The following is a 27569-nucleotide window of genomic DNA, read 5'->3' as shown; positions in this document are numbered from 1 at the left end:
GTGGTTGCGTCATAGTAAACTGAAGGAAAAAAGCGGATGTTGACGGATTGTTTAAAACGGTCGGCGCCAACGTTTCTTTTACTATAATTTTAATGTAATCATACCAAGTAACTACTTAACCATATATACCGGCTAATGTAGCTAGCCAGACAATGTTAACTAACGATTAGCGCACAAATTCATCTAATTATCGGCGGTCTAACGGTAGCTATGTTAGCCAGGGATGCTGTTCCCATGGTGATGAAACTTAAACGATAGCTTGTTAGTTGGTGGCCTTAGTCTCGAGCAGCGGTCATTTTATGTAGCTAAATAGTAAATAGTTATATAAAATGCCTTTTCTAGTAATGTGAACAGAAATGACATCGAGGTTTCAGCCCTCTGATCCTCAGAGTATCGGGCTTTCCGGCAACAATGGCGCTAACGTTTTACATTTGGAAAACACAGAATTATCGTCGCATCATATGAACCTGCAAGCAGCAGCAACAACAGGTGAGCGAAAGTTAAAGTTGAGGAAATTCTCTGTCAGCACGTTAGTTAGATTACCAAGTGCCTGTTTTTCGTTAACGTAATGTTATTGAATTGTTCAGTTTACAAGTCATTTGTTGAACTTACTCTACAGAGACCTGTGACACCTGTCCTCCGCTGAGATTCAACAGTCTGACGCTGGATGAGTTGAGGTACCCTAGCAGCTGTTTTAGACCGCTATCACTTCATTTCATTTTGCTAAATGATTTATTAATGGATCGAGGAAACACAGTAATCTAATAAATACCACATTAAAGTGAGAACACTCATTGCCAAAGTGTCCCTAAGATGTTAAAAGACAGACACAAAACATTTAACATAAAATAGATACTAGAATCTTAAAAAAAACTAAACCATGAAATGAATTTCCACATTAAAACATACAACAAAAAATACAACAAAAACAAATTGATGGCTGTCGTAAAATTTAATCAGTAAGTTAATCCTTTATTTCTTGCCAGTGAGGAACTTGATAGGCGCACCAAGGAAACCCAGAGACTTCAGGAGGAGGTGGAAAATGCCACCAAAGTTGCCTTGGAGAGGTTTGGCTGCACTTATGGCATCAGCAGCACACCTGAACACAGCGGCCACAACCACGGGTTTAATGTCGGTGAGTGCAAACAGCCTCATCCAACATTTTGCTTATGTGCAGCAGCCAGACAGATGAAAAAAGAGCAGAAGTCCAGCCTGTGTACATGTTGCATGAAAGCATGTTTCACCAGCCCCTTAACACCGACAACCTCAACATGTATATTTTAAACTTGCTTGTTTTGCAGACGACTCACTTGGGGATTCATCTATTCTTTCAGCCCACCAGCAGGCAGTGACTCAACCTCTGGTTTGTGGTCTGGATAGTTTAAACCAGGAGGTCAGCGTTCATGGAAAGGAGGTGTTGGAAAATGTATTAGATGACAGCCTTCAACAGATGTCTAATTTGCAGCTCAGCGAGGTTCAAAGTTTTATTTTAGTCATGAATCATAATAGTTTGATGCTTTCTAAATGACTGAAGCAGTGATGTGTTCTGATGTGTGTATTATTTTACCTTCTGAAACACAGACTGGTGAACAACATGAACAACAGACATTCAGTTTAAACGAGGCCATCATGAACCTGCAGACCAAGCTGCAGAAAGTCCAGATGGAGAAGGATGTCCTGTCTGACCTCAGGTGAACACGCTGATAAAATTTTACTTGAGTATGAAAGTGTTTAAAATCACTTTGACCCACAGATCTTTTTTTATGTAGAATGAAGGATTCGAGGAAACACGTTGATCAGATGGAAAAGATGCTGTGCATGTTGGAGGAGATCCAAAACATCAAAAGGTCTGGGGACCAGAAGCGGCAGGAAACAGAGGATGAGGCGTTGGCACTTAACAGGAAAGTAGAGACACTGGAACGGAATGTAAAGGATTTGTACAATACACTGTTATCCCATGAGAAACAGTGTGGACACAAATCCATCACCAGTCCTGAAGCCGCCACTATCCCAAGACAGCGACCCCTGCCTGTGAATGTAACTGAGGATCATTATGAAGAGACAGACGAGCTACAGGAGAATATTGTTTTGGTAAGTAATAGAAGTCAGTTAAAGATCATGTTCAGTGTAGTTTAGATTGAGAAGCTTCTCCTCTTAAGCTTTCATCTGATTTCTTTTTTTTCATCTGTTTTATGTCAGTCAATAGAACAACTGAGGAGTGAATGCAATGGAGTAAATAAGCAAAAAGAAAGGTAAATCAGAAAAAGATGTTAATATCAACATTTTTGAATTATTTTTATTTCTATTCTTGTAATGCAGTTTTATGCATGCTTTTTTAGCACGTGTTGCCACCTCTGAACCAGTGGTTAAGTTCATAGTTTAAATAAGGATGTGAAAGTGTAAAATAGAGTATCACAGAGTTTCACATGTTAGCCCTAAGTCATTGAGTGTTTCCTGATCAGTGAGTCATCTCACTGTTAGAGGCAGATATACACTCACTGGCCACTTCATTAGGAACACTTGTGCAATCTAATACAACAACTCCGCCATAAATTCTACTTTTACGAAACTTATACATTTTCAGTTTTTGATGACATTGTCAGAAAGGTGATAATTCTACTTAATATTTATTGTTGAAGTTGTAGTGAGTGGTGGTGATTCTGTACTGGAGTGCAATTATTGAAAAGTGTTCCTAATATTTTGCTTCCCTCATGTATGTTAATGGAGCAAAATATTAGGAACACCATTCAATGTGATGCACTCCAGTACACCACCACCACCACCACCACCCACTACGATCTCAATAATAAACATAAAGTAGAATTATCACCTTTCTGACAATGTCAACAAAACTGAAAGCGTCATAACAGTAGAATTTATGGCAGAGCTGTTGTATTAGATTGCACAGGTGTTCCTAATGAAGTGGCTGGTGAGTGTAAATGCAAGAGCACTCACAGACAATTTAAGTTCTTGTCAACAGTCAGGTGTCTATTTGAACACTGAAAGAGGTTTTCCTCGCTGTAATCATTCCTCCTGTTCATACTGGCTGTTAAAAGATCCCATTCAAATGTGCTTTCAGTGTAAGTGACGGGGGCCAAAATCCACAGTGTTTCCACAGTCACTTTGTGCAAAAATGCATTTAAAAGTTTTATCTGAAGCTTATATGAGGCTTCAGAAGTCTGAGTTATATCAAGTGGATATCTGCCACATTTACAGTCTTTTTAGCATCAAATTCCCTCTTTGTGTTTCCTGTTGAGCTGCGGTGGAAGTATAGCAACAAAAAGAGGAACTTGGCACTAAAAAGACTGTAATGTTGAAAGATATCTGCTTGATTTGACTCATTTGGACGACTGAAGCTTCATATTAGCTTCAGATAAACTTAAATACATTTTAGCACAGGAGGACGACTATGGATTTTGTCCCCCATCACTTACATTGTAAGTGCATTATAAAGGGAACTTCTAATGGTCAGTATGAACTGGAGGAATGATTATGGCAAGAAAAAAAACAATTTTAATGTTAATTTGTGCTCCTGACTGCTGTTTTAAGATCAACTTGAAAAATTGTGAACCTGCCCTCTAAACTCTACACATCACTGTCTTAGAATGGAACAGCTGATTGTGAGTCTTGGCCAGGAGATGGCGATGTTGACCGAAAAACTGAGTTTATCCAAAGACAGCGGCGTCAGCTTAAGTGTCAAACTGGAGCTGCTGAGGTAAGTGTTCACATAGATTTACAAATATGAATCTATTTGGTCGAGTTTATTAATCAGCGGTCGTTGTGCGCATTTAATCACACTATAAGTCCTGTTACTGTAGTGATCAGACATGAATTTGTGTGTCATAAATCATAGTAAGTTTTTAAACATTCATTCTTATTCCCAGGAAACTTGCAGAGGGACAGGCATCATTGCACCAGCGTCAGGTCAGTGCGCTGGAGTCAACTCTCTCCAGCCATAAAGATATGGTAAGGAAGTATGTAAAATATTATGAGCAATGAGTCACTGGAGCTGTTAAATGTTCATAATAGACACATTTTATACACTCCACTAGATGTACAGAACACAGTCAAACATCTAAATCATGTCTAGTTGTTTGCAAAATTGGCTTAAAGATTACACAAACATAACAGTTACAACCTGCGGCGCATTTTCAGGATTTGGCTGGTGGTAAAATCCAACAATGTTTTAATTTATTGAATCTAGAGTAGCAACAGAGTTAGAAACTCCTATCTAGTCATGAAAAAGGGAGAGTTTTTCAAATTCAGAACGGCAATTAAAACTTGTTTTTTGGTTTGTAAATGCGACTTTTGACGTTGTAGGTTAGTCGTCTGGAGCAGCGGCTCCTTCAGGCTCAGTCGCAGCTGGTGAACGTCCAGAGAGAAAAAGAACGATCGATACAACAGACCGAGGAGCTTCAGTCCCAGCTCGGCCATCTTAAGGTGCTGCAACTGATTCCCAAGATTCATTTTTCATAACATTAAAGGACGCTGTTTAAAGTGGAAACTGCAGTGTCAGGTTTATTTCCCATGATGTAATTTGAGCGATACTAAAGTTAAATGCAGCCTTATTATGTTGGAGCTGCATAACAAGCTGGAGGTGTGTAATCTGCTGGTGAAAGAGCTTAAGACACAGTCAAAGAGGATTGCCAGGCTCAGACGGAGGCTCAGGTTCGGGGGCGGGTTTCACTGACTGAAACCACACTTCCTGTCCTAGTGCAACATACATTTACTGCTGGTGGAGGCACCGGTGTCATGGTGCAGCGATTTTGTGACTTATTTTAGCTGACAGAAATTTTGAGAGAAAAGTCAATGAAAAAGACAGTTTTAGTTATATTTTTATCACACAATTCATACTTCAGTAAAAAAAAAAACAAGCTGTTCATACCCTTGCACTAAAGTCCAATGTATCTGTTCATGTTGGTGGCATTTCTACCATTTCACTGCTCAAACTTCATCATCTCTACATCCACGTGGGCGTGCAGAACCAAGCGTCAATGTTCAGTAGAGTTTGTTTAAAGAATGCTTGGTCCGTCAGCCATGCAAGAATAACAAGAGGTGAAATGTCAAACCGGTTTCTCTCTCGTCATTAAGATTATATTCCTTCACACTGCTAAAAGATGATTTCTTGCCCATTTAAATACAGCCAGCCGACTGTGCCACTGTGCTTTATCTCCCAGAGGTGCGGTGAGCAGCAGCAGTGTGAGCTCCGGGAGGAGGTGAAGGCCCTGAGAGGACAGCTGCAGGTGGCCAGGGAGCAGCTTCACAGAGCTGAGGAGGAGAAAAGCCGCCTCCTGGCCCTGCTTGAGCAGAGGGCCCAGCAGGGGAGGAAATCCCAGGAGGAGGAACTCCAGCGCAGGCAGCAAGAAGCCAAACAGGTAACACACCTTTACAGTGTGTGTTATCCTTACTATCATCATCAGTACCTTGATCTGATAACTACATGCCTGTTTTTGATTGCTCATTGAATTCAAGTTTAATTTTTTTTTTTTTCAGCACCTTGCCAGGTTGGAAGACGCTCAGAGCCAGTGCCAGATCCTGCATACAGAAAGAGAGACACTGAGGCTGAAACTGAGTGAAAGAGACAAGATGATAGAATTTCTCAGGTTGCAGATGGAGAACAGTACCCAGACGACAGCGCAACACGGCCGCACCATCGACAGCCTTCACCAGGAGAACAGCCTCCTCAGCAACCAGCTCAACCAGCACAAACTGGAGATTCAGCAGCTCAGGGTTAGCAGCAAGACAATTTGATGACATATCAAACCCCAGAAGTAAACTTTTTCTATACCCGGTGTAGCGCTTTACACCATCGCTAACCTCTGTCTTTCTTCTTTCCTCCTCATCAGGCTGAGTTAGACCAACACAAGTCAGACCTGGCAGCTGCAGAGCACGACAGGCGCCAGCTACAGGCCTCCGTGACGGAGCAGACTCAGCGCGTTCAGGAGGAGACGCTGGAGAAACAGCAGCTCAGCACCCGGCTGGAGGTGCAGCGTGTGCAGTTACTCACCCTCACTAGTGAGTTGAGCTTCACTGAATGTTCATCACCACACTAGAGGCTCATATCCATCATATGATGCAAACTTTAGTTATAAAACCAAACGCAACTGTTCTTAGAAGACAGCTGGTAGCCTTGTGCTGGGAAGGGACAAAATCCTGCATAATTTAATACTTACCACTAAAAATATAATATTCTGACTGTGAATTTTCACCATTTTGTATGATGTGAAGTTAAGCAACCACTACGGCCTGTAGGACTTTTGCTACCTTCGAACAGCGGACGACTAAAACTAGTCCTTCCAATCTCTAGGAATTATAGATCACCACAGTGCTGTTTCTAGAAAAAGTCCAGCTGTCACGTTTTTTTGCTAAATCAAATGATCTTCTTGTCCTGCTGTGTTAAGAAAGCAAAGAACCATGTTTGGTATGTTTATATTGTCAACCAAGCCCTTCTATTGATGCGCGTGTTTGCTTATGTGTTAACGTGTGTGTGTGTGTCTCTCTCTGCGGATATAATGCATGTGTTTTTGCGGGCGCGTTTTCAGAGGAGCACAAGGAGTTGCAGAGGCTCCACAGCTGTAAGAACGAGGAGCACGAGGGTGTGGTGCTGAGGCTTCAGAGTCAGCTGAGGAACGCCCAGGCAGATCTGGACCAGGTCAGGAGCACCCTGAGGACCCTGGAAGGAACTGATGGACACGGTTAGATCCAAGTCATAATTTAAACGGAGACTTAATTAAAAGATCTCATGTACAGAGAAACATCTGTCCCGTTTGGATGAAATCTCTTCGTTTTACATCCACTCTGATCAAGTGTACAGATAACAGTGAATTATTTTGGATCTTAATGAAATCTGTGAATGTCGACACTCCTTAGAACAAAACTTATCAGTAAATTTCAAAGAAATTAATCAATGTCCTCCTCCTGCTGTATCCCAGACTGAGAGATATAATTTGACACGTGTAACCATTAACACACAACTTTGATGTGTACAAAGACTGTCCAGGATCAAAGCCCTGTGATTCATATTCTTATATATATATATTATGTTCATGATGTTCTTTCTCACTTGATAACCTCACTGCCTTCTTTTTGTCTGTCTGTGTTTCTCTCTCACGTGTTTGTCTCCAAGTCAGGCCTTCAAGTGGCCATGGGCATGCAGAAAGAGATCACTGCCAGAAGAGAGCAGGTTGACTCTCTGCATGGCAGAATCCAACATCTGGAGGAGACTATGGAGAAGCTGTATCAGGTGAAAAGCTCGATGTACCGCTGTTTGTGTAGAGTCTTTACTTTACTTAACTTTTCTCCAGACGAGTTTATTGTTAGATTTTTTTGTTGTCAACAGTTTATGCAGTGACATGTTTCTTAAGTTACTTTTTTTAGTAATTTTATTTATATTCCTTCATTTTTGTTTGGATGAAATTATGTGCATTTGCTCCCCTGCAACTATCAGTCAGCAAAATGGACTGTTACATCAGAAACTTTATTGTGTTGGTTTTCCCTGAATGCCTGAACAGCAGACAAGATAAATTAAGTTAGACATTCACCTCATGGAGATCCTGATGTCTCAGATCAGTCACAAAAGAAAAACTGCTAACCTTGTATCTTTTACAACAGGCTCTTACTCAGGTAGAAATGAAGCAGTAACCATATTTGAGTGCTTCCAAAGCAGAGTAGCTATATTAAATCGTTAAGTTCTTTTAACGTCTGTAGTGCTTTTGCTTGGAAAATTCCCATTTGTTCTACCGAGACAACATTTCTCAGTCCCACAAAAAACAAATATATTTCAGATGCTGGTATTGTTTCACCATTTTCTCCATTTCTGTGTTCTCCCCATCCAGGAGAAGCACCACCAGAACCAGGAGAACCAGCGTCAGTTCCAGGAGCTTGCCTTCGTCAGGGAGGAGAAAAGACAACTTGCTAATGAGTTGGAGGCCCTTCACTCCAAAGATAAACAGTTGAGGGACAGGATCAGCAAGCTGGAGTCAATCCTTCACAAGGTGCCCCTTATTTACACTAAATGTTAGTCATTTTTGTCACCACCAAATGAAATCTGGCTTTTAGAGAAGCCTGGATAAGACGGTGACAGACTGACATACATACAGTTTTCCAAGAATTCAAAACGGCACACACCAATACTTAGAAAAAAATCCATGAATTTTTTTTTCAACAACGAAGAATCAGAATTTATACTAAAATTCAATTTCAAAATTCAATTTTCAAAAACATACGGTTGGGGTAACCTAGAGGTTTAAGTGCCGACCATGAACCGCAATGTCTGCAGTTCAAGTCCAGCCAGGGATCTTTATTCTGTATCATTCTCCACTATCATTTGGTGTTACTTCTCTCCTGTCAGATGACTAATGAAGGCGTAATTTGCACCAAACAGTACATGGTTAGAAAAGGTCACAAAAGGGTAACAGACATATGAGCAATATCTGAATAACTTATAATAACTTATTACGAGTTTCGCTATCATTGTTATCTCCCCCTGGAACAAAGTTTGAGTTTATAAATTCAGATAAAAAAAGAACCATATCAGTGTTTTTCTGTTCTGTTTCTACTCTGTTTGTCTCTATCACTGTGTTATTGTTTCATATGCTCTGTATCTTACCAAAGATGTCAGAGAGCTTTACAGACTGTCAGGATTTTATCCAGCTGCAGGAGCAAGAGTTTTTCCGTCTGAAACTCAAACATGCCCTGGACTTGAAGGTAAAGCTTATCACATACAAATAGCAAAGTCTTTTTTTTTAAATCTATGTACAGTATATAGTGTATATGTAACTGTTTTCTCTCCGTTCCGCATGTGTGATAGTAACATCTTGATCTAATTAGACTCTATGTATGACTTTCATGAGATATCTTGAGATATAACCCATTTTATCTTTGCTGTAGGAGCTCCAAGGTCAAAATTTGCGCACTGCTCTGAATCTAACTCCACCTGTCCTGGACTCTGCGACCCCTTCTGCACTCACTGCTCCACCCTCCTCCCAGCACGTCTCCAACACCCAGATGAAGGTACTCCCTATATCTCGCCTATCTCCCATGACTCCGGCCCATCAAGTGCATGTGTGAATCATTGTTTATTTGGCTGCGCAGACACAAGCTCAGCACATCTGCTAGGCCTTTAAATAAAAAACATACATGGCGTTACATTCCTGCGGCACAGAGAGAAACCAGACAGTGAAATATGGCTTGTTTGTTTTATTTTATTTAGTGTCACACTGCTAATACAAGTTTATGTGAGTTTTATCATTATAAAAGATTTGCTGATTCTCACAGAAACGGTTTGTGTGAGATATTCTCTGGTTTCTCTTATTTATGGTATTGACATCACTACAGCGGTGTTTTGACATTGTCTCCGTCTCCTCTGTCCTCCTTTTTGGCTGCTGAAGTCAAAGGAGCAGCAGGAGAGCCCCACCCGCGAGCTCAGGTCTCTCGTCAAAGAGCTGCGTGGAGTGATTTCGGAGAACCACAGACCACACACCGATAACAGCGCCGCTGGCAGCAGCTTCCACAGGAGGAGGTCCGCACCGGAGAGAGTGCACAGAAACGCATTGTACGTCTGGCTCCATTCCCACACGCTGGAAGGATTAGCTTCGTCCTTAGGCTAGCTCAGGTCACAAGGTCACATCTGAAAATCATGTGATGCTACTAAGTGAGCAGGAAGTCATTTGAGGGAAGGGGAGGGGGGGGATCTCCATACACGAGTGGTTTCACTGACCACACTGTGATTCATTACTTGTACTGTACTGTACTGTACTCTGAAAAGAATAAACAAGCTGTTGAACTTGTACAGTTTAATCTATGTTGCAATGTGATATGTTCTTCTGTGACGTCTCACTGTATGTTTTGATATTCCCGTTACTACAGCAGCACTGACGAGCCCGAAGAAGGAAAAGCTGGCACCAGATTCAGAAGGAAGACCTGCGGCAGGTAGGAGGGGAGCGTCCCAGCACAACCAGCTCTTGTTTTTGTTTGAAGGCCCTGAGCATGATTTGTCTTGAAGCTACGAGACGGTCACACCATCGACCCATGTGACCTATTTACCGCTCATGCAACATGCAAGGCGCCGCTAAGTGCTACAGGCTGTGTAATGTGTTGTAATGCGTGTGTGTGTGTGTGTGTTTGTGCGTACGCTGTGTACAGTGAGCCGCATTTCCTGAAGACAGCTGAGCTGAACGGGAAAACGATAAACAACTCCTTCAGTGAGAGTGAGTCTTCATCACTAGTTTCTGTCATTTTCATGCAATCCAACGAAGAGTTCCCTTTTTTTCCATTCGGTGTATATATATATATTGTATATTTCAATTTCTTGTTACTCCTTTCATAAAAATGGTGTTCATCTGCCATACAACATAACAATTAGTTGATTAATTTATTAGTCAATTGACAGAAAAGTAATCAGCAACTATTTTGATAGATTAATCATTTATTTTTTTAAGCAGAACTGGCAATAATTATGTGTTTCCAGCTTCTCAAATGTGAGGATTTCCTGCTTTTCCCAGTTTTAAGTATTTAATAATTAATTTTCTTTGAGATTTGACTTATTGGTCGGGCAAAACAGGCAATTTGAAGATGTCACCTTGGACTGTGAGGGGTGTTTTTCATTATTTTCTGATATTTCATGAAACAAATGATTAATCGTTTAATTTAGAAAATTGTCTGCAGATTCACTGATAATGAAAATACTTTGTTGCAGCGTTACATAAGATCGACCAAGTTAAATGAAAGGATTTTCGCATGTATCACTATTTTATTCTCTAACATCGACATTATGGCTTTTCTAGGTCATCTAATATTAAGTCCAGCGAAGTACACTTCCTCCCCAAAGCTGCACTCACAGGGCCGCAGGTCTCCTGTGCACTCTCTCCTGACCTCTGACCCAAACAGATAACAATGACACAACACACAGTCCTGAGGCTGGCTCCTCTACCAGTAAGTTGTTTTGTTTGTCATATCACTACGAACACAGTGTGATACATCGTGTTTGAACACACTTATTTAAATAAAACTGCGACATTACGTTGTGGTGGGAATAAAAGCTATGAAAGTCCTCTCGCTTCCACCGCCTCGACTGAGTCATTTGTTTTATTTTTTATTTTTTCATGATACAGGATCAGTTCAGTTGCTCCTCCAGAAGCTGAGATAACAGAGTCAGACTGAACTTTGAGATAAAACTTGGCAACATCTACACAAAAGTCAAAAACTTCAAACAGACATATCAATTTTATCATACCTGCAAGAAATGTCACAGGACGAGTCTCAGATGTTCAGATGATGTAATGAACGAACTTAAGTCCCTCTTTGTTCATTCAGCAGTTCCCAGACTTAACTGAAATTGTGTGAATGTCATTGATCATAATCTATGTATTGATCATAATCTATGTATGGATCATAATCTATGTAATCTCATACCTCAGAATTAATTTTGTCATTTTGTTTGTCTTGCAGCAAGCTCACCAGATGAAGTTGGATGCCAAAGGAAGGTTTCATAAAACCAAATATATTTCAGTGATTTATTGTGTAAATAAAGTTCTTTTTTTTTAATGAAAGTCTTCAAGCACTTATTTCAAAGGAGCAATGTTGCCAATTAAGTATATTCTATATAATTGATGTTTATCCTACATTTACTTCAGTATTCACAGTATAACAAGTGATACAAATGGATAGAAATAGTTCACAATGATGAAGCATCTTTTGTGTTCTGAGTTTCTTTTTCCTTCTCAGAAGAGATAACTCAGAAACCACAATAAGATATAACTTCTCTTTTCCACGTTTTTGCATTTCCTGTATTCAGATGCTGTGCGTTCCACTGAAACAAGACACTGGTCCTCTCTCTGTATAGTCTTTTACCTTTGACGCTCTTGGTCCATTGTAGATTACATATCATCTCCTGACAGCTTAGGTTCCATACATCTGTTTCAGCTCCTCATCTCGTCAACAAACCAACTGTTTCATACAGAACGTTGAATGGATGTTAAAGGGACATGAATTGTCTTGAGATTTTGCGGCAGATGGTTTAGTCCTCAGTTTCCCTCCTCTTAAAAATATGATTTGCTTATTGTTACTTCCGTTGGATGTTTGAGCTTCACTGTGCAGAATGATGAATGTGCAGTTTGACAAACCACAAACAAAAAAAACCCTACTCCTTCGATCTCATTTAAGATCCAGAGTCTATGAACATGTAAATATACTGTATTTCATTTCAGAAGTTTAACTGCCAGACACAAGATGTCCCCTACTTCACTGTAAAGTCCTTTCTCAGTATATGTGTGTTGGAGGCTTCACGTTTCCATATCACACTTGCGTAAGCTGCATTCTGGACCATGATTGGCTCTAAACTAGTTGTGATGTCACAGATCACGCTTGTCGGTACACGTCTTAAAATCATATCTAAGGTGAGCTCAGAGAAACATTCTTCTTCCAGCAGATAAATGTGATAACAGCCTTCTAGTGTCAAACTGTACGTACATCATTCTGCACAGTGAAGCTCAAACATCCACGATGAAAGACATATTTTTGAGTAGAGGGTCAACACTGTTTTGACTTACATGCTCTTTTTGTACTTAATTTTGCTTTTAAAACATCACCGTGCTGCCTGTTTGTAGCTTGACGTGAGAAACTGTGTGCGTTCTCGTCTTGAATCGCGAAAGTTGTTGACGAAGAGTCTTGAAGCCTGCTGTCAAAATGTCCCAGGAGGGTGGATTCAGTATTAGTCTCTTTGTCCTTTAGGAGTCAAACAAAAGTCGCTCGTATGATCATTTTAACATTACATTGGTTGTTGTGTGAAGTCCGGAAAAACAGAGACTTCATGTCCTCATTCTGCTTTGTTTGCTGTCAGGTACTGCTGATGGAAAAAAGGGTTTGGATAATTAATTTGTTATTTGTACCAAGCTATGCATAATACTGGCAGGACTTTTTTGTTTTGCTCTGTCCACCACTGCCTACTTGGCTCTGTGTAGTTTCCTCCTTCCTCCTCCTCCACTTGTCCTAATGCAGGTGCAGGAAGTGCAGAGGAGCTGATTACGCACACGTCTGGGTCTAGAACAGTTGCCAGCTTATTAAATAACTGGGGAAATAAAAACAGACCATGAAAATATGTTGTCAACACAAGATGAACTTATTCTGCTTCGTTCAAGGCCTCATTCACTCATCTATTCTGGTGTCCCCACCCACCTCTGGGGACATGTGGTCCTTGTAATGTGGGTACAGGGTTAAAGGATGCTGAGTGAGTTTCTCCTCCAAACCGGCCACATACTCTCTGCGGATTTGCTTACGAATCATCTGCTTTGAGAAGCAAGCGTGCGTTTTAGAGATGCGCTTTTGAGGCATTTGATTGGAGTTGTGGTTTGGAGTGCCGTTGAAGATAACTGGTGAGACGCCTCTCTGGGTGCCGGATAGGTTCGGAGGGCTTTCATTTAACCCATCGAGGCTCCTCATGTTAACAAAACACCAGCGACTGTTGACCGAGGTCAGCTTGTTGGTCGGAACTTTACGATACTTGTTCTGCAACCTCTCCTTGTACCTGAGAATTTACAAAGAAGAGCTTAAGTAATACAATCAAATAATTCACTTCATTTTACTTGTCAGAGTTGACAAACCACTTTTTGCATATGAGTTGAACCAAAAGTGTAAAATAATAAGAATACAAGTTAAAGATAATGATGAACAAGGGTAGTTTTCAAGTAAACAGCAGTATGAGAGCAGTAGAAATAGAGCCTCGCCTCAGGGATACTAACGCAGACGCTGTAATAAGGTCACTGTACAGTCACTTCTGAGCATCTCTCTGTAGAAATAATGTTTTTGTTTTTATTAGTCACACTGTGTCTCAAAATTATTAGTTTATCATAAGATTTAAAAAAAAAAGTTATGTACAACCACAAAGAAAGAGCAACTGAAACACAGTTTGAGTGTGTAAATCAAGAAACTCAAACTATCAAAAGTAGATTCAATTAACGAATCACATAATTAATTTCATGTGATTCTTTTATAGTAGCAGATATACATTATCTGACCACAAAAGCAGCCGTTTTTCCTTCAACTCAGAAGATTTTAAAATGTTCAAAATGGAAAAAAATAGACTCTATTTCACTTCTAGGATGAGCAGAACTTTACTGTATTTGAGCTTCGTATTTGAACAGGAAGTACATTTCTGTTTCAACCTCGCTGCCTCCTCGACCACAAAGCGTTGCTCTCTGAGTTGTCTTTTTATATCTGCCTTTATCTTTTGCCAGTTGGACGCTCAGCCTGTACTTGCTGAAGATCCTTCTCTGCATCGTGTATCTGACGAAAAGGAGATGATAAGACGATTTATATTCTCCATCAAGGGCCTGAGAATAATTCAGACTTCTTTGATGTGTCGTCTTTTCATGTTGTTTCACATAAAGTCGGTGTCTTGTTTCACAAATGAGTTTATTCTGCTGAGATCAGATAGATGGATAGATAGATGAATGTTCTTTCTATACTTTCACAGTTTTTGCAAGAGTAGTGTAGTTCATAACAGTGTCATATTCTGCAGCATCAACGAGCAGTTTGAATTCAGGTCAAGTGTCACTGTTTCTACCCAAGGTAGCCCTAAAGTAGCCCTTTGTAACTTCCTTTTCCCCAGTTTCCACCTTATGATTTGCAATGAAAGACTGTGTTTTCTGGTAGTTCTACTCAAGACCGCAAGATTTAAGATATCATGGATAGACAAAATACTGTAATAGGAACATCTGGATAATGAAAGCAGGATTACAAACTGCACCTTCAAAAATGAACCATAAAATTGTCTTAACACCTCCTGACACTGTCAAAACATGTTATAGGCTTCACAATGATAGTATTAGTTGTAGGTCTACACTGGCCAGAGGAGAAAGGAATTGGAGGTTGGTTTTTTTTAGCCATTAATATCAGCTTTTCACAGAATATTTGGGAGTCAGCTTACACACTGTTCAGGTCAAATTTGACTAATTTTTTCACTTGAGAGCAGTAAAAACACCACAAAACAAACTTTTTTTTTTAGTCTGAATTTTTATGCCTTTTCCTAAAGTGACCTAGAATAAACAAAAATGGAAATATTTCAATTTTTTATTTTATTTTGTGCAGCCCATATACATTTTTGTACATAGAGAGTGTTCCAGGTTAAATTTGTCTCGTATTTATTCAAAAAAAGTTTTGCTGCATTCTTCAAAGTCAATATATTTCATTGAAAAACCAGGATGTTACTTTTTCAGGTAACACGAGACTATAATATGATGTGATTGTGAATGTTTATTCTACATAAACAAATAGCGTAAAACCTGAAGAATATATTCTCTCTACTCTCCAAAAGCTTCATTAAGGATTAATCACCTGTTTATTAATGACTAATAATGAATGAAAAATAGTTTTGTGGTTCAGAAATTTGGTCTAGAGACTAATTATGAGGCGATAGTGTAAAGGATCTGAATATGACCGGTATGTAAAGGTTAAGGTTGGGCAATCTGACAATATGTAGTCTAAATAACATAGAATACAGTACTATGTAAATACTCTGCATAGTATAAACTGTGTCATTTATAGCGAGGTATCTATCCCTTTAACATCTCTGGGTGTGTTAAGCCATTGTGAGCAATGTTACAAATGAATTAACAGGATTGTTTTATATCAATATCTGATACAATTACTGCAGCAATATGAAGTAACTTGATTTGTTTTGTATTTAAACTGATGGATTAGCAAAAACAGAAAATCCTATCTTCTTATTTTAACGATAAAGTTTCTTAATTTACTTTCCAGAAAGTCAGTATCATGATATAAGATTACATACACTGTTATAGAAGATTTTATTAATATCTCCCACTCCTATTTCAGATTCTCAATTTTTGCTGGTGATTCCACAGTTCTGTGTCAGATTTATTTTTATTTTTACAACATTTCTCTTGTCCTGAGGTGTGTTAGTGTTGTTTGTCATTTTTTTTGTTTTCTTAACCATAACAGAGGGAGTCCAGCTGCATCACTTCTCCTCAACAGAAACAGAAATACACCCGCCTGCTGCTCTTTGACATACACATGAAAGTCTAAATGAAGCAGCTCGGTGACTATTTTGGATAGTTATCTGTAAATGACTGCAGTCATTAAGGGGAATATGTTTGTTTTATCTATTCCTGACTTTCCGTTTCCTCCCATCCTGAATTCCAAGCATTTCATTCCTTCCTTGATGTCACTCCATCTTTCCATTCTCGTGCTGGTTAGATCAGGTGATCGGACACAGACAGAGCGGCTATAAAGGATTAAAGTAATTTTCCATAACATTTTCATATATAGCTCATGTAAAAAGTGTCTTTATTATAGCTGGTATGGTAGGCAGTGTATCACAGTGGTAGACAGCACATTTATCTATGTAGCCATAATTAAATACAATTTTGAAGTACTTGTACTTAACTTAATACTGCTCCTTCACTACATTTCAGAGGGAAAATATTTATCCGACAGCTGTAGTTACTCCTTGTGACTTTGCAGATTAAGATTTTACATAGCCTATAAAACATAATCATCTTATAAAATCTGATGCAATGTTATAACGTTAGATGAAACTACCCAAAAGTATGAAAAGTAGTTAAAATTAGCTAAAAATGAAGGCTTACACATTAAGGCATTGCTATAAATGAAATACTAATATTAATAATAAAACACTGCATATGAGGAGGCTACTTTTACTTATGATACCTTTAAGTAGCTCCATTTTGCTGATAATACTTTTACTTACTCAATACAGGACTAATGGAATATTTTTACATTGTGTTTCTACTTTTAATAAAGTAACGTTAGGTGTTATAAATACTTTAGACCACCACTGGTATTCACCAAGGAAACGACTGCTAATCATTAATTTAGCCAAAATAAAGACTTCACTTTATATTTACCCCCAAAAGAAAGACTTTGCCACTCACCAAGGGAAGATTGGCCGTGTGCTTTTTGTCTCCATTGCTTCTCATCAGTAAGAAGCAATTAGTAACTTAATGAGTTCAAGTAAGAGCTAACTAGCATAAATTTTTCTTTAACTTGTCCCAGGCAGCGATATTTTTTTCCCTAGGACGGCGAAGTTATGACCCGCCCTACTCTGCCTCTGATTGGCTGACCCTGATATTCTTACCCTAACCCTAACCAATCTCATTCCTCATGTCTAAACCTAACCAACCGAACTAAGGAAGGTAACGAGTATTAGCCAAATCAGAGGCAGAGTAGGGCGGGTCATGACTTCGCCATCCTACGACAAAAACATTTGCCTTCAAGGCAAGTAGTTTGTTGCACGGTAACCATGGTAACGGCGGGGGACTTCGTTGGACTGTTGAGGAGACGTTAATCAGTCGTTTTATATGAAATTAAACGCTTACACTCATCTTTGCAGATGGCTCGTATCGGCGAAGCAGCAAACAAGCACAGCTTGTTAAAGGTGGGATACATAAACCTAGAATAGATGTTTCCTTTTAAATTAATGTTATTCTTCTGCTATGCGGGGTGTGTGTGGACTTATATGGCGTCTAGATGTGTATATACTGGTAGTCAAGTTGCTCACTCACAACAGCAAGAGGTTATATTTATAGCTCCATTTATAGGGTGTTAAACTATGTGGTTTCAGCTGTTGTGTTGTCTGAGTCACAGTTACTATGGTATAAACAAAACTCACCCAGAATAGGTATAGTAGTAGGGATTGTAGGTTTAGCTGTTTCACTAATTTTACCATATGACTGCACAAGCCGGGCGCACATGTATAGTCATAAAGATGAAGTTATAAAGATTCCTTTGTGTGGAGCTTACTGTGCGGTATTTGAACACTAGGGGGCTCTCATTGTTAGAAAATTTGGCAGTTAAATTTATACCATCCTGACTCCTGAGCCAAATCCCATGCAATCATGGCATCTGTAATCACTGTCAATAAAATGTGTAATTGCTGAAATATACCACCTAAATACTATCTAGTTTTTAGATGTTGTTAGATATTGTAAGATGTAATCAGATCCTTTATTTAAGTAAAACTAGACATATCACCATGTAAATATGCTCAATTACAAGTAAAAGTCCTGATGCATCCATTTCACTTAGCCTAAATGAAAGTGCATAAGCATCATCAGCCAAATGTACCTAAAAACAAAACAAAAGCATGGTAATGTTGTAGTCGGTTGAAGGGGAGCTAATTTCAACTGCTTCATTTCCTTTTGTGTACTTTTAATCTATTACAAAGCCTAATCATTTATAAGATGATTGTATGATTTCTGTGAAAATCTTTTTCTGCAAAGTAATAGGAAGCTGTAGCTGTTGTGCTGTTGTGTTGTGGAAGCTGTAGCTGTAGCTGTTTAGTTGCCTAAATTGTCAAGTATAATAAATTTGTTGTTAGGTACAGTACTTGATTTAAAGTACCACCACTGCTTAATCTACTGTATGCTAAACAATGTGCTTCTGCTTTTGTGATTCTTTGTATTACTGCCAATTTACCTAAACTGTTGTTCTTTGTTCTGTACTTCTCACAGTAGATAGTTCCCCAAGTTTACGGTCTGTTTCTAAGGATGCTGACATTATGCATGACCTGATTTTGTGAAGTGGTTGTTGTCCTGAGACCAACATTTTGTATGATAGCCCTAGGACAACAATTGCCTCAGCCAATCAACGTTTGTGATGTCATCAGAGAAAGCCCTGCTATTTGCTTTATAGATTAGCATTTTGCCACCATGGAAGTAGGCTAACATTAGCTTGCAAAGGTGAGCTAACAGTTAGCCAGGTTGCTACCAGCCAGAACCGATCAGCATTGTTATCTTTCTGGCTAAAATTGAAACAATCTGAAAGTAATATTTAGATGTTGATATTTTTATAGCATGCCTAGCTAAAAAAGCTAAAAATTTAGTTAGCTAGCAAACATGTGCAAGCTAGCAAGCCAATACTAACCAAACTTTTAATGTGTACTGTAAATATAAATAATATTTGACTCAAAAACACATTTGATTTATTTTCATATTTGAAGGGCACTAGAAAAATATCTAGTTTTAGCTAACAAAGCATAAACTTGCCACTGTTCTTGATGTTGGTTGAGCTTAGGGTAGTGATAAATTCTGCAATTTTATGGGCAATGCTGCAGACAGCAAGCAACAGTGAGAGCTAGGGTCAAAAATCTATCCAATACACTGAGGCAACTTTTAGGGTAATGTTAAACATCAGAAGTTGCCCATGATATTGCTTCATCTATTGCGATCCTTGGGGTTAGGGATATTCTGGGCAATTTTTGGGGCATCACAAACGTTGATTGGCTGAGGCAGCTGTTGTCCCAAAATGTTGGTCTCAGGACAACAACCACTTGGCAAAATCAAGATGTGCTAAGATTATAGAGACATTCATGGCAAGTTCTGTTGCACGGAACAGTGATTGTTGTTGACTGAGTGTAATCATGCCATTCCCTTCAGGGCTGGTGAATTAACTAATTAGCCTGACTTCAGGTCCCCGGACTCTCCTGCTGTTCAGCCACCAGGGAAAACACTGCTGAGACAGAGAGACTTCTGTTTCCCCTTTTTTCAAAGCTGATGATCCCTATTTATAGCAACAAACTAACTTAGTTAACAGTTTCAATGCAGTCAGTGAACTGTCTAATATGCTGTTTTAGTTTGTTTGCCAGCGACACAGCCAGCTTGAATGCAGCCATAAAACAATAAGATTTGAATAAACATTTGAGATTTAAAACTATCACGGGCAGCTTCAATTCACTGTTTACTCAGTGTTAAATTTGGCGTAATTAACCTACAAGATCCCGTTTTTGATGGAGTAGTTGAAGTATAGTACCACCTGTTGAGTTATCACCTAATGGAAGACAGTGTTGAAAGCGACTCTCCTAATAACTTTTAATTAGAGCAATGTTTTGCTTTCAATCAGCTGATGTTTTTTCATCAGCTGATTGAAAGGTCAGACAACTGTATGACTCTTATTGTTTGTCTTTTAAAGTTGGTTGCAAAGAAACCATTAAAATCAAATAAACACACAGCATATTATTATTATGCGGTTATTTCGATGCCAGCAACTACAGGCCCCTTGACTGTAGACTGTGAATGGATTTGTTTATCTCTCCAGCTGTCCTGAGCCTCCTACTCGTGCCTATAGAGTCCTCGTGCTGTCACAGGACCGCTCTGAGGCGACATGATGCAGCAGCTACGTGGATCAATGAATGGATAATGTTGTCATGACCATGTTACGTCACTATTGCACCATTTTCTCTGAGGAACTTCCGACTTTAAATTGTTGATGGAACTTCACTGATGTCACTCCACTCCTCCCAACAAAGTGTTGTGACATCTTTCTCCCACATACCTTAGTCAGACGGCGTGACATACTGTATAGTGACATGCAAAGGCCAAGTGTCAGGTCAGCTGAATCCCTTCTCCTTTCTGGTCTGCTGATGACCTGAATTCACCGTTTCTGGTTTTTTAAGCACGTGTCAAACCTTTCATCCACATTGAGATATACTGTGTATGTTGACATTTGAACCTTTCAGATTTCAGTGTATCCCCAGCATGAAACTGCCAGCTTAGTTTCTAAGTAAGCTCCTCATAAGGGAAGAAAAGCAAAGGAGATTCTCTGTCTAACTGCAGCTGATATTGGAAAACTTTTAACTCCAGTGGAGGTTATTTTCATGTTTTATTAACTCACATTAAAAGCTACCTAGCCTTCTGAGGAATGGGCAACTTCTACTATCCTTTGACCAGTAAAATCCATTTATACCTACCTGGATAAACTCAAATACACATGTTGGTCGGCTATGAACAAGGCTGCTTTTTAGCTCCTGAAAAGTTAACATTTTTTAGATGCAACTTTTATCTGTCAGCAGTTCTAGGTCCTGCACGCTCACAAGGAGTTCAGTCTAATTTTCTTATCTGTCTTGTTGATTGCAGTGAGGAAGCGCCTGAGTTTGTTTTCTCCGCATTTTACATACCGTACCTTTCTTTTTCCTCTTGAGGAGGATTTCCTTCTCATGCGTCCTGACTTATAAATATTGAAATACGACACCTACGAAATCGGTCATTGTCTACAAATCGCCCTCTAAATGGTTGTGCAAAGATGGCCTGACTTTGGAAAGCTCAGCCCCTTTAGAAAAAAATCTGGAAGCAAATGGATGGAAAATATTAGGATGCGGTCAACTGTATCTACTGTTTAATTGTATTTACCACATGCCTGATGTGATCAGTGCAGCGGTGGTGAGGGGATACAATTTGAAAACAAATCCCACTTTTATAAACAGATCCATAAACAAATCCAAATGATACTGATGATAGTAATTTTGAGTCATTATTTTAGCACTTTATTTACATTTATTTAGACCAGAAAGGGTAAAAAAAAAATGAAGAAACTTGATGACACTTTTGATTGGTTGCTAGATGACGTGCATTCTTTTATTTGATTATTTATTCCACACAAGCACAATAAAATTAAAAAAATCAAAGCAACAGGACAACATTAATTTTCCTCTAGAGACTTTCTACTTCTCATCAACAGGATGAGTACAATTGGGGGAAACTGGTCTGATACACAGGAAATGTTTTTGTTTACAGTAAAATCAGAGGGTTTAGCAGCATGCTGGCTTTTCAGTGAAAAAGTTTACTGCCATTCTTACAGCCTTTAGGATGTTGAGCAACTGTAGAAAACAATACACCAGAAAGGATGTGCAAACCTCCTAACACGCTATCTGTACAGGACACAATACAGGTTTGGCATGATAGATATCCCTTTCTCAGAAGTCCTGTGGTCAAGGTCCTGTCAACTTTTGATACGTTGACATTTATTTGGCTGAACAAGCTTCACACCCCCATTTTAATAGATTCCTCAAGTTTTCCCTAAAACCTTCATAAACAGTCAAGATATTGGCACCACATGCTCAGGCTATTGTTCTGAATATGTTTTTGTATATTTCTATATTCTCGATGAATCTGGTGACTTTTCAAAATTCATTTATAAAGTAATCATTACTTTACAAAAACTGCCCATCACAAGGTCCCAGAGTCCAAGGTGTCGTCTTCAAGCAGTCCAAAAACTAAAGATATTCATTTTATAATGAAGCAGCAAATCCTCACATTTGAGAAGCTGAAACCAGAGTGTGTTTGACATTTTTTCTTGTTAAATGACTAAAACAATTAATAGATTATCACTATCATTGGTAATTAATGAATGAATTGACTAACACTCACACATTTTTAAGGCTTCCATTTAGGCTGCCTGTTAATGTTGCAGATTAAATCATTTCTTATATAAGAAATAATAGTATAAAGTTTGTTTTAACATTCCTAGTGCCTTCAAATGACGTAACGTATTACTTACTGTCACTGTTTACTGTTATCTAGCCTCCCAAAGCCAGAGTACATCTTGCAGCCTCAGTTCTTCCCTTCACAATTTAATGAGTGAAGCTAAATTGTGGGCTGGCTTTGTCAGGCTATGCCTAATGCACAATGCATATATTGTTGCATAACTCTCCTCTCAACCCTGGGGACAGCAGGACTAAGCAAGATCACCACGATTTTTTTTTTGTTAATCATGATGAACACATATCATGTTTTGAAAAGATGTTGTTATTTAGATCAACAAGACTGTCTTTCTGCCATTGTAATGTCGTGCGACAGCGGCTCCTCTTTGATTTCTTAAATTAACACTTTGTCGTTCTGTGTGGGAACAATGAGTTGCTGTCTCCTGTTACAAAACACATTAGTTGAATGGTGGGAAATGAACCCCACCTAGGTAAACAAAGGAATGCTATGGTCAGTCCATCACTGACCATGAGAAAGCATATACAATACATACAGTTACAAAGGAACAGCTTGGATCCCATCTCTCAGCTTTTCTTCTTATCGCTCATTTTGGTTTCTTATATTACAATTCTATTTTCTGCTGCAACCAGAGGTGGAGGAAGAAGTCAGATCCTTTACTTAAGGATAAGTACCAATACAACAATGTAAAAATGCTTCATTTCAAGTAAACATCTTTATTCAAAATCCTGCTTAAGTAAAAGTACAACATATCATCAGTAAAATGTGCTTAAGATATCAATAGATAGGTTGTGGGATGATTAATGGAGCAAAAAAACAGCAAAATGTGTATTCATTTTGGGGCTTTTCCCTAACCTTTGTTGTTTTTATGAAAAGTTGGTTAATTTTACCTCTTTGAACTTAAAAAAAATATTTAAATGAAACCATCTGAGTGGAAATCTCTCTTTGGTGCAACAGCTAACAACTCATAGATGTCTGAAACATTACAAGAGATGCCAACAAGACGCTGCTTTTCTGTAAGAAGTCACAAGTCAAAAAGGTTGGCAACCATTGGTTAAACCTTTAACAATGCAATGTATTTCATAAGTTTATCTATGTTTTCCCTTTTGTAAAATCTTAATCTGACAAGTAACTGTCAGTGTAGTGGAGTAAAAAGTACAATGGTTTCCTCTAAAATGTAGTGGACTAGAGTATAAAATGGAATTACTGAAGTAAAATAGGGCCTACAAGTACGTCAAACTTATACTGAAGTACAGTAAATGTACTTAGTTATTTTCCACCACTGGCTGCAACATAGCAAGTTCTTTCGGCCACTGTACTTCTCTCCAAGGAGAACATGAAATAAATAAACGCAGAAATAAATTCACTGTAGTGTACTCTTCCCATAGCACTTAATGACTCCGTTTGCATTCATCACCTCCAGTGAAAAGGTCTGGCACTCCTCACAAGTCTCCACCCCCACAACTATGCCTGTATATCAGTCTCTTGCCTTACAAAGCCTGTCTTAGCCTCGAAAGTACCGTGACTTAATGTTCGGTACCAGGCTCCACCGCAGTGCAGCCCTGCAGGGTGGAGGGCAACGCTTATGTCAAGCAGTATTTACAAAAAGTGTTAGAGTTGTTTCTGTTGTGTTGATATGAGGAGAGAGCTGCAGATAGGGATGATAGATGATGGAATTTGGTTGGTGACTGGATGATAGGGTTGGTTTTCACTTTTTTTAAAAAATCTTACAGACAGCAGATTGTTGCTGTCAAGAGAAAATACTTTTCCTCCGACAGTTTATGTATAAGAAAAGCTGGCTTCTTTTGTGCTTGATTACAATGCAGTTTTTACATCACCTAGTTAGGATGGTAGAATTTCCCCAAATTATAAAGAACTAGAATTTAAATTGCAATATTTAAAGCTGATATAGAGCATTGTGTTGTATGTTAAACTACAACACAGGAATTCACTTATCTTTTGCATTGTGCAAGTGTAGTAGTGATAATACATTCAGGTAATCTTATCATTTTAGATTTGACAACAAAAAAACTCAACTCAAACTCCACTAGCTCTTTCTGGAGCTTTCAACTGCATCCAAAACTCAGTCCACTGAGAAAGACTGCTGATTAAAAGCTCTGGAAAGAGCTGTTGACTTAACCTTAAGTGGCTCATGGTCAATGATGAACTTTGACAAACAATGTAGTTATTGATTTTTAAACTTAATAGCTGTGCGAGTTTCTCAACACATAGCAGGGGATGTATTTATTTAAAATGAATGAAATGTTTGCCTCAACACTTAAATGTACCTTCCTGTTCTTCTGTACTTTACTTCAATTCAAACACGCCTGTTTATCCTTGTTACCTTGTTGATACATGAAGGCATGACCTCAGATAGCTTTGTGACTTAGGGCGTCGGCACCGTTATTTGTACAGTGCTGTAGATGAATTCAGCATAACAATTTTTTATTTGAGGGATATGTTAGCCTAAAAGAAATGAATCAATGTTTGCATACTGCGTGTTCCTGAGCAAGCTGAAAGTAGTTTACATTTAGCCTCTGCAAAGTTCACTGTGAATCCACCCATCAACTTCAAACATGATTTTCCTGACAGTCATGAGCATCTCTTTAGTCAAACTAACGCCTGTGTTTTACTGAAAAGCAAATTGTTTCAAATGTGAATAAACCAGAGGTACTGAGTTACTGACTCACAATAGAGCTATTATCGTAATTATTGGATGTGTGAGGACGATGACCTTAAATTGCTCCTAAACACAATGTGAAGTAAAGCCCACGTGAGTTAGCGCATAACCCATTTTGCAGTTATCACGGACAACTTAGAAATGTTGACTGCGCAGAATGTATGAAACATTCACAGAATACTTTTTTTTCCTAACTCATGAATAGACATTTGTGTCCGCATAAATGTGCTTGCTGTTTAGCCACATTTGCACTTTAGCTGTGTCTTCAAAGTGCAAACTAAAAGCTATTGGTGCATTTTTTGTTTTTGATGGGGGACAAAATGCGTCGGAACACAATGAATGATTTGTGGAGACAACAGACACCCAGATCCATTGGAGGAACTTGTCCGAAATTATTTACCCTTTGGATAAAGTCTCCTTGTTGTGGCGTGTATGAATGGTTGCCTTCTTCTATCCATGAACCCCTTTTATCGTGCTGTACATAGAGATATTCACATAAAAATGTTGATCCCCAGTCATCAAATAGCTTTGTGTAGCCCTTCAAAGCTGGATATCTTCAGCTTCCAACAAGTCCAACAACAAAAAAAAAAAAAAGAAAAAAATCAGTGTCGCTCTGTTGACCAAACATAAAAAGAGACCATCACAAAGGTTGAACTGTTTTACCCCTCTTCACCCTCCCACCCTTTCTTTTGGCAGAAACAATGTTGCTGCATTACTTGACTGTTATCCTTCCCCCCTGATGATTTTCTTTAGCATTTTTTACTTCTCTTGTTTGAACAGATGCCGCCCCCCTCCTGCAGCTCCCATCCTCCGGGATTGCCATAAGGCTTAGCACAATGAGGTAACACTCAATTACATTAATGTTAAGAGTCCAGCCCAGCCAGTTCCTTCCAGTAAGCAACATCAAATGATATGATGTATATCACCTCCTGAGGAAAAGTGGTATTCTTTTGTCCTGCTTTATTTAGGAATGGATTATGCAAGAGGTGACTGCATGACCGTGTTCACCTTTCAGTCCGTCCATTACTGCCCATACAGCATTTTTTTATAGCAGGAAGTATCCAAAACTGTTGGCCACCAACCAAACCCCAAATAACTCCCAGTCAATGAGAAACAGATAGCTGATGAGAGAGGATAGCTTTATTGCATCTGATTCAGATTTGTTTGTGAAGGCATATAAGAGCTGCAGCCGGTTGGATGAAAGACTGGTGGAGCTGTTTGAGTGGTGACAGATTTCTCATTAGGTAACCTTGTATCTAAACTGGAATCTCATCCAGCAGAATTGTGGGTAAAAGCTCTCTTGAGATAAGCAGTTGGTGTTGTCTGTAAATAAGGATGGTGGTGGCTCACAATTCCCAGTGTCCAGTTTCAGCCTTACAGAAGTTAGATGCTTTGAGTGCCACAGAATCCAAAAGGCATTGTAGAATCCCGGGGAAAGTCACCTCTGACCTTTTCTGACATTTAAACGTGAAGTCCTGATGGTATTTAGAGGTGTGAAACTTTAACTTCAGCAAGCATTAGATTGCATGTTGTCCATTAGGCCAACTGGACTGGTGCTTTTTCAAACTGGCTTCAACAGTAGCCACAAGCTTGTTAGTTCAACACTTGATTGTGATGCCATCGTTGATGTTTCCCATTCAAGGAAATCTAAACTGCAATTCATACTTCCCCTATGCTTGACACACAACGTCGCCATTGTGAACACAGTACCACTGTACTAGTGCTCCTATCGCTGCTAGAACCAAATCATAGTGAAAAATGAACACTCAGAAAAATTTCCTTTAAGCAAAAATCAATATTGACTGGACCAAAGCTCTGAAAAAAACTGTCTAACCAGCAGGCAAGCGTCGCATAGCTCAGATCAGTGTTTGCTGTGCCGAAACAAATGGATTTTTTCGAGTGTTGCTGCAAACTTAATGTCATTGCTGTTTTTCCTGCCTCGTGTCACGTTGAGAATTCACACCATTTCTGCTCCCACTGAAACATTAAAGGCTTTACGATAACACGAGGGCCTGTAAATGGTAACTATCATACCATTTATAGTTGGTATATGATGCTGCAACATCCTGCACTAATTAAACGTGCAAGCATGTGTTGTAGATCCACTTCTTTTAGATGAAATCACTCATTTAAATGCACTGTCAATTAAATTCACTTTATTTCACCAAGATAGTCCCAACATGCTACTTTCTAGTGAGGCATTGAAATTCTTTGTAAAGTCTTCTCAGCAAAGAGAATTGTTTTTGTGTAGCTCTGTTATTACCAAAACCTTGACTCAAGGTTATATTACATTATGTCAACAATACTGTTGATACTTTAACTTCTGCAGTGACATTTCTCCTCTATGGAGAGTATATAAATGCTCGTTTTTGTCAATATTTAGTGGCCTCATGATGAGCTTAATGCAGTCTATAAATCACTCGCATTTCTCTGGTATTTCACTACATCATCTATGGTTAAAGTGGGCTCCGCTGTGGCCGCCGAACATCCACTCACTGCCCGGCCAGAAGCATCACGTCGTCGGTTCCCCCTTTAAAGGAGCCCCGCCCCGAAATCAGTCGATCAAATTCAACATCGCACTCACCAGCGTCTGACCAATCAGCGCCCAGAGGGGGTGGTCTCGAGACGGTGGTCCGTGA

General features: G+C 39.1%; 3 protein-coding genes across 6 annotated transcripts in view; 2 read left to right on the top strand and 1 right to left on the bottom strand.

Moving 5' to 3' along the window:
- The first annotated feature begins 35 nt into the window (after positions 1–35).
- LOC137201023 (coiled-coil domain-containing protein 158-like) lies at positions 36–11544 on the top strand. 3 transcript variants are annotated; one of them, XM_067615846.1, is made up of 23 exons: positions 36–489; positions 620–677; positions 987–1135; positions 1335–1474; positions 1582–1691; positions 1770–2091; positions 2200–2252; positions 3605–3715; positions 3885–3966; positions 4321–4440; positions 5178–5375; positions 5494–5730; positions 5847–6015; positions 6543–6695; positions 7131–7243; positions 7836–7994; positions 8614–8706; positions 8890–9012; positions 9390–9553; positions 9868–9930; positions 10144–10208; positions 10785–10932; positions 11449–11544. In XM_067615846.1, the coding sequence occupies exons 1-22, from the start codon at positions 357–359 to the stop codon at positions 10889–10891; spliced, it is 2922 nt and encodes a 973-aa protein (XP_067471947.1). In that variant the 5' UTR covers positions 36–356; the 3' UTR covers positions 10892–10932; positions 11449–11544. The 3 variants fall into 3 exon arrangements, with proteins under 3 accessions (XP_067471947.1, XP_067471956.1, XP_067471940.1); XM_067615855.1 differs by having other exon boundaries at positions 1302–1393; XM_067615839.1 differs by having other exon boundaries at positions 37–489; positions 1302–1474.
- zgc:158260 (uncharacterized protein LOC571389 homolog) lies at positions 11066–17040 on the bottom strand. Of its 2 annotated transcripts, XM_067615928.1 has the most exons (5): positions 16911–17040; positions 14146–14280; positions 13174–13522; positions 12946–13066; positions 11066–12841 (listed from the first exon to the last, which is right to left on the bottom strand). In XM_067615928.1, exons 2-5 carry the CDS (start codon positions 14271–14273, stop codon positions 12807–12809), a joined length of 633 nt encoding a protein of 210 aa, XP_067472029.1. In that variant the 5' UTR covers positions 14274–14280; positions 16911–17040; the 3' UTR covers positions 11066–12806. The 2 variants fall into 2 exon arrangements, with proteins under 2 accessions (XP_067472029.1, XP_067472038.1); XM_067615937.1 differs by lacking the exon at positions 14146–14280.
- Positions 17041–17307: 267 nt separating this feature from the next.
- The window catches only part of scarb2a (scavenger receptor class B, member 2a), a 29005-nt gene continuing 18743 nt past the window's right edge, over positions 17308–27569 (top strand). Inside the window, exons 1-2 of the mRNA XM_067615886.1 lie at positions 17308–17413; positions 25711–25771. The gene's annotated coding sequence lies outside the window, so the exon portion shown is untranslated. The remainder of the gene's footprint in view (positions 17414–25710; positions 25772–27569) is intronic.

The sequence above is a fragment of the Thunnus thynnus genome, chromosome 2 (genome assembly GCF_963924715.1).
Source record: "Thunnus thynnus chromosome 2, fThuThy2.1, whole genome shotgun sequence".
In the NCBI taxonomy this organism is placed as follows: domain Eukaryota; kingdom Metazoa; phylum Chordata; class Actinopteri; order Scombriformes; family Scombridae; genus Thunnus; species Thunnus thynnus.
This window is presented reverse-complemented; position numbering and strand designations above follow the sequence as displayed.